Here is a 10,539-nt window from a genome sequence, read left to right as displayed (position 1 = left end):
TGGAAGCCCACGCTATTCTCCACGTCATCCACGCACAACTCACCCCGCACACCAACAGGAGCGAGAACCACACATTATAGCGACCAAGAGGAGGTTAGCCCATGTGACTCTACCCTCCCTAGCAACCGGGCTAATTTGGTTGCTTAGGAAGCCTGACTGGAGTCACTCAACACATCCTGGATTCAAACTCACAACTCCAGGGGTGGTAGTCAGCATCTTTACTCTCTGAGCTACCCAGGCCCCTATTATATCGCTTCTTAAGATATGGCTTTAACCACACAAGTCTTATGGATTACTTCGGTTTCCTTTATGCGATTTTTGGAGCTAAAAAGGTCTGATCACCATTCAATTGCATTGTGAGAACCTACAGAGCTGAGATATTCATCAATAAGTCTTTGTGTTCTGCAGAAGAACGATCATGCTCAGATTCAGACCACAGCAAATGTGCCCAGTGTGAAAACCACCTGAGAATAACCACAGGAATTTTCCAGATCACCACTTACCACCATCACCAACATAGAATAAAAACAACAAGGTTGGGGTAACAACATCAAATGGTATATTAAACTCTAGACCAAATTCAAGCGCTATCACTGAAAATAACTCACCTCAGTAAAATAATCACTATACTTGGAGCCAGCTCCTGCCATTTTTGAGGTCTCTATTAAGTTCACAGGGAACCCACAATTGTCACTATAAAGAATAGCCTGCACATCATCAGCACAGGTCAGTTCATTCTCTTTGTTTGCCATGTCAGACGTCTTGCATGCAATGATTGATCTCCGACATATTCCTGATCCAACCCTGAAGAGATGCGTTTTCTTCTTGCTAACCACCACTTGTTTTGCTTTGCTGTATTTGTGCACACAATGGCCCACTGGAAATCTGTAGGATGGAGGGTAACAAATACCTTTAAGTATTAGTTCACACAAAAATCTAAATTTTCTCATTATATATTTAACCTTATGCCATCCCATATGTGTATGACTTCCTACTGCAGAACACAAAGATTTTTAGAAGAATATCACAGCTCTTTTGGTCCACACAAAGTGTAATTGAGCTTAAAATCATGATCGGGCCAAGAGACTGCAATAGCAAGATATACAATGAAAAATATGTATATATATATATTTTGCTCTGTTCTCACCCAAAACCAAGTAGATCGCTAAAGAAGACATCGATAAAACCACTAGAGTCATATGCATTACTTTTATGCTGCCTTTATGTGCATTTTAGAGCTTCAAATATTTTACATTAATTCACCATTCACTTGCATTGTCTGGACCTACAGAGCTGATTCATCAACAAATCTTTATTTGTGTTCTACAGAAGAAAGTCCTACACATCTGGGGTGGCATGAGAGAATTTTCCTTTGTGGGTAAACTATCCCTTTAAATGGGTGTTTGTAATTTTGTCAGTGTGGATGCCAGTGCCACAGCAAGTTGCAAGTCAGCAGGAATTGCAATTAAACAAAATGTTATGGAGGTTGCTTTGCTATAGCTCAAAAACATACCTCTCTTGATCTGATTCGTCCTTGAGTAAATAATCCACCTAAAAAGAGTCAACAGATAAAATTAGCATTGCTAAAATATTGAAAAACAATTGCTAAGGCACATAACATCACTAAGCATATATTACAAACAATATTTGGCTTTTGAATAGTTTCCTCTCAGTATGGACTTTGAATGACCTCACTCACTTCCCTCATGTTCTTCTCATCTCCAGAACAAACCATACGTTTGAGAAGTTCATGGGTCTGGGCCTGCTTAAGCCTGTGGACTTCTGTGTTACTCCCAACATGACTTCCAGTGGCCATAATAAGGGACTCTGGAGAACAATGGCAAACAACACACATCAGCTGGCAAAGGGTGCAAGCAGATCAAAACCGACTAAATGCACATTTGCACCGACCAAACAGCTGTGGTTAAAAATGTGATCAATGTATTGACTGTGTGGCTTCTCTAGACTGCCTATTAAATCACCCTATAATAATATTATCATTGATCCAAGTCAACTGATCTTAAGAAATAAATATTTAAATGGAGTTGTTTTTGCCATAATAGCGGATGTTGCGTGTGGCTTAATAAAGCACATCAGTAAGGGCTGTTTCTCAAGTAATTATATTTTGAAGCTATCTAGACCATGCTAAATACGTTATGCACAAGTTAAGCGATTCATGTCATTCAGGTGACAAATGTGCGCAAATATTCGTTAGACACATCCCATCCAACTACCACATACAAAAGAGATGCTTTGTAATTTTCAAACCGACGTCTTACTGCAGAGCACGTAGCGATTAAAGAAAGAAAATACGTACTCTTTTAAAACATCATTAACGAGTCTCAGATAAAAAAAAGCCCAACAAAACAAAACATATATTGGTAATATACCTGGTAAATGTCTAGACATCTGTCAGACGAAGGTTTAGGCCTCCAATGATGTGGCGTTGCTGTTAAGTTTAAGGGTCTGTGAGCACGAGCGAGCTAATTAAGTAAACCACATTTTCTCAAGAAATCAATAATGTATCTTTCAGTAAATTGCAAAAGCCAAGTCTAGAGATTAGCCTGCTGTTCCAACTGACCTGAATACATTAAAAAAAGATAAAACGCCAGATAGCTAGTCACTAAACAAACAAGTTAGGCTAATCACCTGCTAGCAAAGAAGGACTTAGCACGTACAAAACATGTAACGCGTAAAACATTGTCTGCATTAAGAATTTCATAAGCACCTACCACAGCATTTTATAAAGTTGTCTATGCATCTCAGAGCACGCTATATGTCCCACAACGTGTCTGAGGAAATTCAGGAAGCAAATGAAATGTTGGTGGATTGCCGAGGGAACGAATGATCATTCAAACAAATACAAACTTGAAATGCTGCGACCGACTGTGGGATGGGTGAAGCATTAGACTGGGTATTTAGCGACATCTGATGGGGCCGAATGGAACTGCTTTGTTCAATCAGCTAAATAAATAAATGAATTAATTAATAAAAGTATGCACTATACATAAAAGCCAGAGCGACATGTTGACATGTTGAAAAAAATTCACCCTCCTATTCTGTTAACGAAGGGCCGCTTACTTTTGGCAATTTTGTTTGACTGGAAACAGGTGTCATTTTTTTATTTATGTATTTTTTGTAAAGAAATTATTGCATTTCTTCTTCCCTGAAGTAAAACATCCAGTACAAAACTGCGGCAGTGTGTAGCTTCACTTCTGTAAAAACGTACATTTCTACAAGTTGAAACATAAAGAAAATATGATAATGTGTTAAGCTATGTATTGGGGGCATATTGCTGCTCAAATTAAATTCTATAAGATGTGCTATAACCCAATTGAAATATGATATGTTAAAAGTTTGAAAGGTCAACTAATTCGATTTTACAGTGTAAAATACATATATACTGTAGATAAACACATGGTATATAATCTAGGCTTACATACATATAGAAATGAAAGAACTCGATCTGGGCTATGATTAGTATGACGCTTGTTATTGATCACCTTCTCTTTGATGAAAGACAGTTTTAAAAGATCACACTGGGGCCTTAATAAATAGCACTGTAATGGCCATGACCATTGGCCATGTGACTGCTGAGGTTAAGAAGAACATAGGTGAATTATGGAACGGGCCAATAGGGCCAGTGCCCAGGGGCTCTTGAAATCCAAGAGCCCAAGGGGGCCCTGGGGTGCAAGGTCTCACAGCCCATCAACTAAAAAAAATAAAAAAATATTCATGTTTATATATGCTTGAATATGTGGACCCCAAAGCCTAGACAAGGCCCATTCAATAGGGCCCCATGACTGTGAGGGCCCCCAGCCATCTTAAAGGCCCCCTGATTCTAATTAAATTGTTTTGAGACACACTCGTATCATATTTGATACATTAATAATAATGCCTCTACATCATCAACATGAAAACCTGTTGTATGCAGTGTACTAGATGTCTACTGCCTCCTGATTAAAGTTGATGTGCTCTTCTGGAAGAAGAAGACCTTGTAATTTCATTTCCAAAATGGTTACCCTTGTATTGTGATGCAAATGTTTTTTTTTTAATATGAAATCTTTTCTGATTTTGATCTCTTTGATTTACATTTTTTTTTTTTTACCGAATTGAAGCAACATGTGCCAACTTTTTATTTAATAGAAAAAAAATAATGTTGAAAATGTGTGTTGTAAATGTGATACAACAGGGTTTTGAGGTCTCCTAATCATCATTACATTACAACCATGTCCACTGCAATAAAAAAAATGTTTGAAAATACTGACAACATTTCTGAAGATTTAAAGTATGGACAGCTACTTTTCATTTGCAGCTCCGTCATTATGAAGATCTCATGGTTTTATATTACAAGCTATTATGATGCAATTTTACTCTAACCTCTTTGAGTGCAGAAACATGATCAATAATCGTTTTTAAGATAGTATAAAACCATGCATACATACATCGCATTTATACACAAATACACACACACACACACACACACACACACACACACATATATTGTATTTGATGCGCTGAATTGTAATATCATACATTTCTATAGAGCAAGGAGAGGAAGTTATTTTGGCCGAACTCACTAATTGTGACGCTAGAGCTGGATCTAGGTGCGGCTAGGGTTTTTATAAAACATCCGCGACGGGAAACAAGAACATAAACAGGAGGAAACATCTACGAATGACAAAGGTAATATTCGGGAGGTCAAAACACATACAACAACTGACAAAGAACAAGGAAACAACAGGGCATTTATGTAGGCCTACACAAAGGATAATGACTGAATGAAACACAGGTGAGGACAATGAAAGACAGCTGGCAGTGATGAGGGCAGGGATTTATGGGAACTGTAGTCCGGGAACAGATGACAGGGGAGAAACACAGGGCAGACAACAGTGAATCATGACACTAATACTTGGTATCAATGGAAATCACAGTGTTCACTAAACATGCTTTATCTGCATGTTTTCCCTCTATTGCAAACAAATAGATTGGCTTAGGTGTTTGGGGAGAATAAAACGTTGATATATTATTTTCACACACAAATTGTGGAAATGTATTGATTAAACTAGAAACATTAAGATTGTTGAGACAAACGTAATCTTGATTTGACAAAACCTTGATTGAAAGTTTAAAATAATTTAAATGCTTCAAGATAGAAATTTTCACATGTCTTACAGTCAGAAAAAAAGCACGAGCATTCCAACACAAACTCAGCTCATTTGAACATTCTGTCAATGTAATGTAGTCTTGGGGATTTGTGGCCACTTTGAAAGCAAAAATTATGCCTTTGCAGGGCACTTGGTTGGGAGTAATAATAATGGTAGCCAAGCTGTAGGGTCGTTCCAAACAGAATTTCCAATAAAATAAAATATTTTATTACCACTATTTTTGAGCCGCACACCTTTCAGCCCTCCAGAGCTCTCACAGTGGATGGTGAGATCTTCAAAGGGAATAGGGTATAGGGATTATCAGTGTGAATACAGTGTGAACAATTTACATGTTTCCAGTGATCATGGTATAAATATTGAGGGGGATGTCCTTGCTTGTTTTTATACACCTATTGTTTTAAAATGTTAAATACAATTATTTGACTATTGGCAGTCTGTTTACCAATACTGATGTGATCATTAGGCCATGAAAGAAAACCATGATTACTACAATGCAAATTGTAGTAAGTTAAGTATCCATGACCTTTGAACAACAGTACCATGGTGTAAACACTTACAGTAGCACAGTTATTTGAGGTTCACATCAAACACGTCCCATTCAAAGGTGAATACAGACAAATTCCAAGGATGAATCATATTTTCACCAATGCCACTGATAGGCATTGGTGAAAATAGAAACTCATAGAAACTTAAAGATAGTCATTTTCAGCCTGAGCTTGGACTGTGTGTAGATGTATTTGACATGGTAAATATTGCCACATAGTACTAACACTTCATTTGGAAAGAACTGGCAATCTGTAAAAGACAAATGTTTAGCTATGTATTCTCATGGTGAGTCTTTTGATATTGTGGAAAATTAACTATTTATAGTATCAAAATTAAAATGCAACCACAGTGAAAAAGATGAATCCCTTTTGATCTATTTGATCTTTTTCTTGGTTTTACCTGCAGGTAAATAATTAATAAAATAAAATAATTATTGTTTCAATGGTTCAAAAGCCAACATAGAGTATATTCTGTTATCCAAAGACAAAGTTGTACCTACAGGTAGATTAGTGATTGATATGGATAAGTGCTTGCTTAAATAAAGTGGAAAGGTAGGCTGGCATTTCACTTGTGTACATGAAAAAAGCCTCAGGTTTGGGGTCAAATGTTTTCTATTGCTTCATGATAATTATAATAATTATATAACATTAATCATTTAGAGTACAGTATTCCTCACATAAGGTTTACAATCTTAGTATCTACCTTGCTCATTCAGATGTGAAATTGTCATGTCCTTTAGACAACTGGCAAATTAATCTCAACTGTTCCAACAACTACTTTCTGTTGGCACACGGATTGAAATTTCATTGACCGTTGGTGAAGAGTAGCCTGAATTCACTGTATGTAAAACAAAGGCTTGTCAAATATTCACTAGTCAGCTAATGCAGACTGCACCATTTGTAGGGACAGATGTAGACAGATATGAATAATGCAGGATTTTGTATCCCTTTATTTAATGTGACAATAGGAACTTATATGTTTTTGAAATAAAACAGCTTCAATAAGCTGCTAACTGCGAGCAGACAGCCATTTTTTTCATTTATCTGACTTCTGTTCTAAAAGTAAACAATGACTGAAGTTAAGATGAAAAATCAATGCCATTTCTTGAAGAATGTGTCAGGAAACACAAATCTAACCACGGATCAAAAAATAAAAAGCAGCTGAACTGACAGGGAAAATTGGATATAATATCCCACATTAGGCCTCATATTCAGACAGCCACAAAAATGTACCAACCAGTTCCACAAGTTATTTGGGTTGCACATAATTTTTTAGAATAATAATAGTTACTCTTTCAAGAGTCACTATTAGGGTTCAATAATAGCTACTATTTCAAAATGTGTAAAAATGGTTTCAACCAAAAAAATAATAATTAAAAAAAAAAATGTGAAGGATAAACAGACTTAGCATTTTTATTGGAATGGAAATATAAGACTCTGGGGAACAAAATACATTCCTTACTGTCCTTATTTAAAATAAAATATTCTAAAACAGCATTAAATTCACATAAACATATGAGACATATTTAGAAGATTTGATCTCACAGGTACAAAATTCAAGCAAGATTTTAAATTTTAATTTTGTTGTCAGTTATAATCAATAATTTATCCATGTCAGCCTAATCAACTTCTGAAGTCTGAAGACCTTTCAACAAGAAAATCTGTCAGACATTGTCTTATCACAAAAAAATAAATGAACATGGATGTAAACACATCATGTGCCTTAAGTGTGAACCAACTGTCAAACATTGATACAGACTGTTGCTCTTGAACATGCTATTATCTGACGAACAGATATTAGCCTCTGAGCTGCAGATTACCCAGCGTGTGACTGTGGTGCACCTTGCGAGACAACTGATGACATAGTAATTGTGTGCCCAACACGATGCTTTATTGTTGCTTTTAGGGTGCTCCATGAAGAAAATTCTGAGGCAGTGCAATATCTGACTGTCTTATGACAACTTCATTACTTTATATTACTTCAATGTAATGCTGGCTGTGTCCTTTGCCAAATTGTTTAATGTCATACAAATATACAGTATGTCACACATACTGAATATGTCATCACAGTATTTGCATGTGATGACATGGTAATATATATTTTATCTTTGAGGTAGGCTGAATTACAATGTCATTTCATTGCCCTTTTAAAAATAAATAGTTTTGAACTTTTCTGGTTCAGCTTTTTAGAATTTGTGAGACAAAGTAACAAAAAGCAAACCTGTTTAGGCAAGCACTACATTTTATATCCAGCTGCTGTGTATAATTTCAAAATAACACAAATAATCAATAAGTAACGAAGCAAATAAACATTTTTCAGGATGCAAGTTGAAAGCAGATTATAGGATATTTTGCCCAAAACATGAAGGTGAATAAATAATAACAGACTTTTTATTTTTGTGTGATCTATCCCTTTCACTGTTCAAAAAACAAACAAACAAAAAAAAAAAACGCTTGTAATATTTTGTTTCTTCAATGTGCAAAATATGACATGCGATCTGACTTGAAAATGTATTTGCATGACTAGGCAGACTTCCACATGTGATGTAACATCTGAGCAGGATAAGTAGTAAAGATGGGAATGTGTTTGACACATTCTGTTCCCATCTGTGCCTCTGAATCCCTCTTTATTCTCTTAATCTATTCTCCTCTTCAGCAGACTGCTGAGATCACTGAGATTTCAAGACATTGGCTCTCATTTAGCCTCTAATGACAAAACCTGGAATCAGGCAGATAGCCCAAAGGGTACCGATTGTCCTGTAGATAAATGTAAAAAATATGAGAGATTCAGCAGCATAACCATGGCTTTACAATGTAGCGTCTAAAGCCAAGAAAGATAATAAAAATGTCACTGATCCTTTGTTATATATTAAGGACAGTGGAGAGAGTATTAATTATTAATATAGTCAGTTAAAAAGTAAGAAATCCTCCGTTTAATGATTTATAGGATTGTTCTTTGTGCTAACTTTATATTTACTGACATTTTTAATAGTACTTAAAAAAAGAAAGAAATATAAGTCACTATTTTTACATTTATGATATTGTTTTTTCTTACTGCCAAGGGAAAGACATTTTTTCTGGATGTTACAATACACATAAATATGTCAGAGGTAGACCATTTGTCCCCAGCCTAGTATTTTATCAATCAAATGTTCATATACAAGCATGCCTTTATGCACTGTAAAATTTCAGTTATTTTAACAGTAAAATACTGTAAAATGCTACAGAAATAAAATGTTAATTGATTAGCAAATATTAACTGTAAAATATACAGTATAATGTTTTAATATATTTTAAAAGACAATACAGTTGTTTTTACAATAAAATAAAATAATATATATGTAAAAAGTAAGATTTTCCTGTATAATTAATGGTAAAAAGAACAAGTGAGTACATGTACTTTTTACTGTAAACTATTGTTAAAATTACAGTAAAAAAACCAGTAATCGGGCATTCCCACAGTTCCCTGCATGACCCATTACATTTCATTATATTTTATGGGAATTGTTAAGATTCATCATATTTTTAATATCGGTTATGTATTTGGGGTGTTCTGTGTTATATTTTATGTAGTTTAGTTAATATTTACTGCATTATTTAAATCTCACATGTGTTACCATGATGGTGTTTAGTGTTTGTGTGAGTGATAGTGATCAATGTCTCTACACTTTCATTGATTATTGCTCCTGGAAGAGCCACTATAGATAACTTCATGTCATCATGTGTCCTTCTGTAGTCACTACTGTGATTAACAACTACTGTATAAAGTAAACAACAGATTTTAACAGTTTCAGAAGGCATGTTTATGTTTTTGTTTTACTGTAAATTTAACAGAATTGTTTTTTTTTTTTTTACAGTGCCACCATGTAAATTTACGACCATTTTAAACTGTAAAATGTACAGGCTTTTCTGTAAAGTGGTTTACATTCTAACTGTATTTTTTACATAATTATTCTGGCAACCACAGCTGCCAGATTTTTTTTGTAAAAACAACAGGATTTTTTTTACAGTGTGTAAATCAACTGCTGGAAAGCAATTAAAAACATGTCAGCAATTGGAAACAAAATGACAAATGTTGTAGTGGCTCTGGTTCTATCTTAATGACTAAATATGTTTTATCACCCAATTGCTTGTAATTGTATTGTTTAAAAGAGTGAAATTGTTATCACTTACGTAGAGGTTGTAACATCTTGACTGAGTATTTGGGATTTGTTCTACAGCTTCAGCTGACAATGTGGGTAGTATTTAGCACTCACTGAAGATCCCAACAATGGTTTAAAACAGGTAAAAATGACTCCTGGTCAGCTTTCAGAACACCACATGCCCTACAACCACCAGATGGTGATATAAAGCTTTAGAAACTAAAGTGTATGTAGAGGAGCTGTATTTTAGTCCCTGCACAGTGAGCATTTAGTTAACTGTTAGGCAGCCAGATGCTTCTGCTCTAATGAGTCACTGTTCAGGAGCCTGTATATCTTCAGTTTTTGTATACCTTTCCAAGTTGAATGACTAGACTAATCTCTAACATTCCTCTCAGGTCTAATCATGTGCACATTATGCAATATAATGTTTAAACAGGGAGATTCATATTACAAATAAGCATTAGTTATAGTTTAACTAGTCATCTTTACTGTAGCCTATTTTCAAACCCTCTAACCCTACTATTTTGGTGCTAAACCTGAATACACGTGACACAATTGATTTGTGAACTCAATAACATTGCTTGGTTAACCTGACATTAATCCAGACTTTGAATAAATACACTGATGAGATTATGGTGTTCCTTTGTAATGCCCACCTAAAGCACAAATAAACTGTCCAAACAG

At 35.2% G+C, this 10,539-nt stretch overlaps 1 protein-coding gene across 2 annotated transcripts; it reads right to left on the bottom strand.

The window, feature by feature from the left end:
• Positions 1–6: 6 nt before the first annotated feature.
• On the bottom strand, positions 7–10,142 carry LOC127624404 (KATNB1-like protein 1). 2 transcript variants are annotated; one of them, XM_052099222.1, is made up of 4 exons: positions 9,887–10,142; positions 1,700–1,827; positions 1,514–1,551; positions 7–885 (listed from the first exon to the last, which is right to left on the bottom strand). In XM_052099222.1, the coding sequence occupies exons 1-4, from the start codon at positions 9,900–9,902 to the stop codon at positions 591–593; spliced, it is 477 nt and encodes a 158-aa protein (XP_051955182.1). In that variant the 5' UTR covers positions 9,903–10,142; the 3' UTR covers positions 7–590. The 2 variants fall into 2 exon arrangements, with proteins under 2 accessions (XP_051955182.1, XP_051955183.1); XM_052099223.1 differs by lacking the exon at positions 9,887–10,142 and adding an exon at positions 2,733–2,891.
• Positions 10,143–10,539: the final 397 nt, after the last annotated feature.

Source organism: Xyrauchen texanus, chromosome 30, assembly GCF_025860055.1.
Source record: "Xyrauchen texanus isolate HMW12.3.18 chromosome 30, RBS_HiC_50CHRs, whole genome shotgun sequence".
Lineage (NCBI taxonomy): Eukaryota > Metazoa > Chordata > Actinopteri > Cypriniformes > Catostomidae > Xyrauchen > Xyrauchen texanus.
The sequence above is the reverse complement of the archived record's forward strand: the minus strand, read 5'-3'. Positions and strand labels throughout refer to the sequence as shown.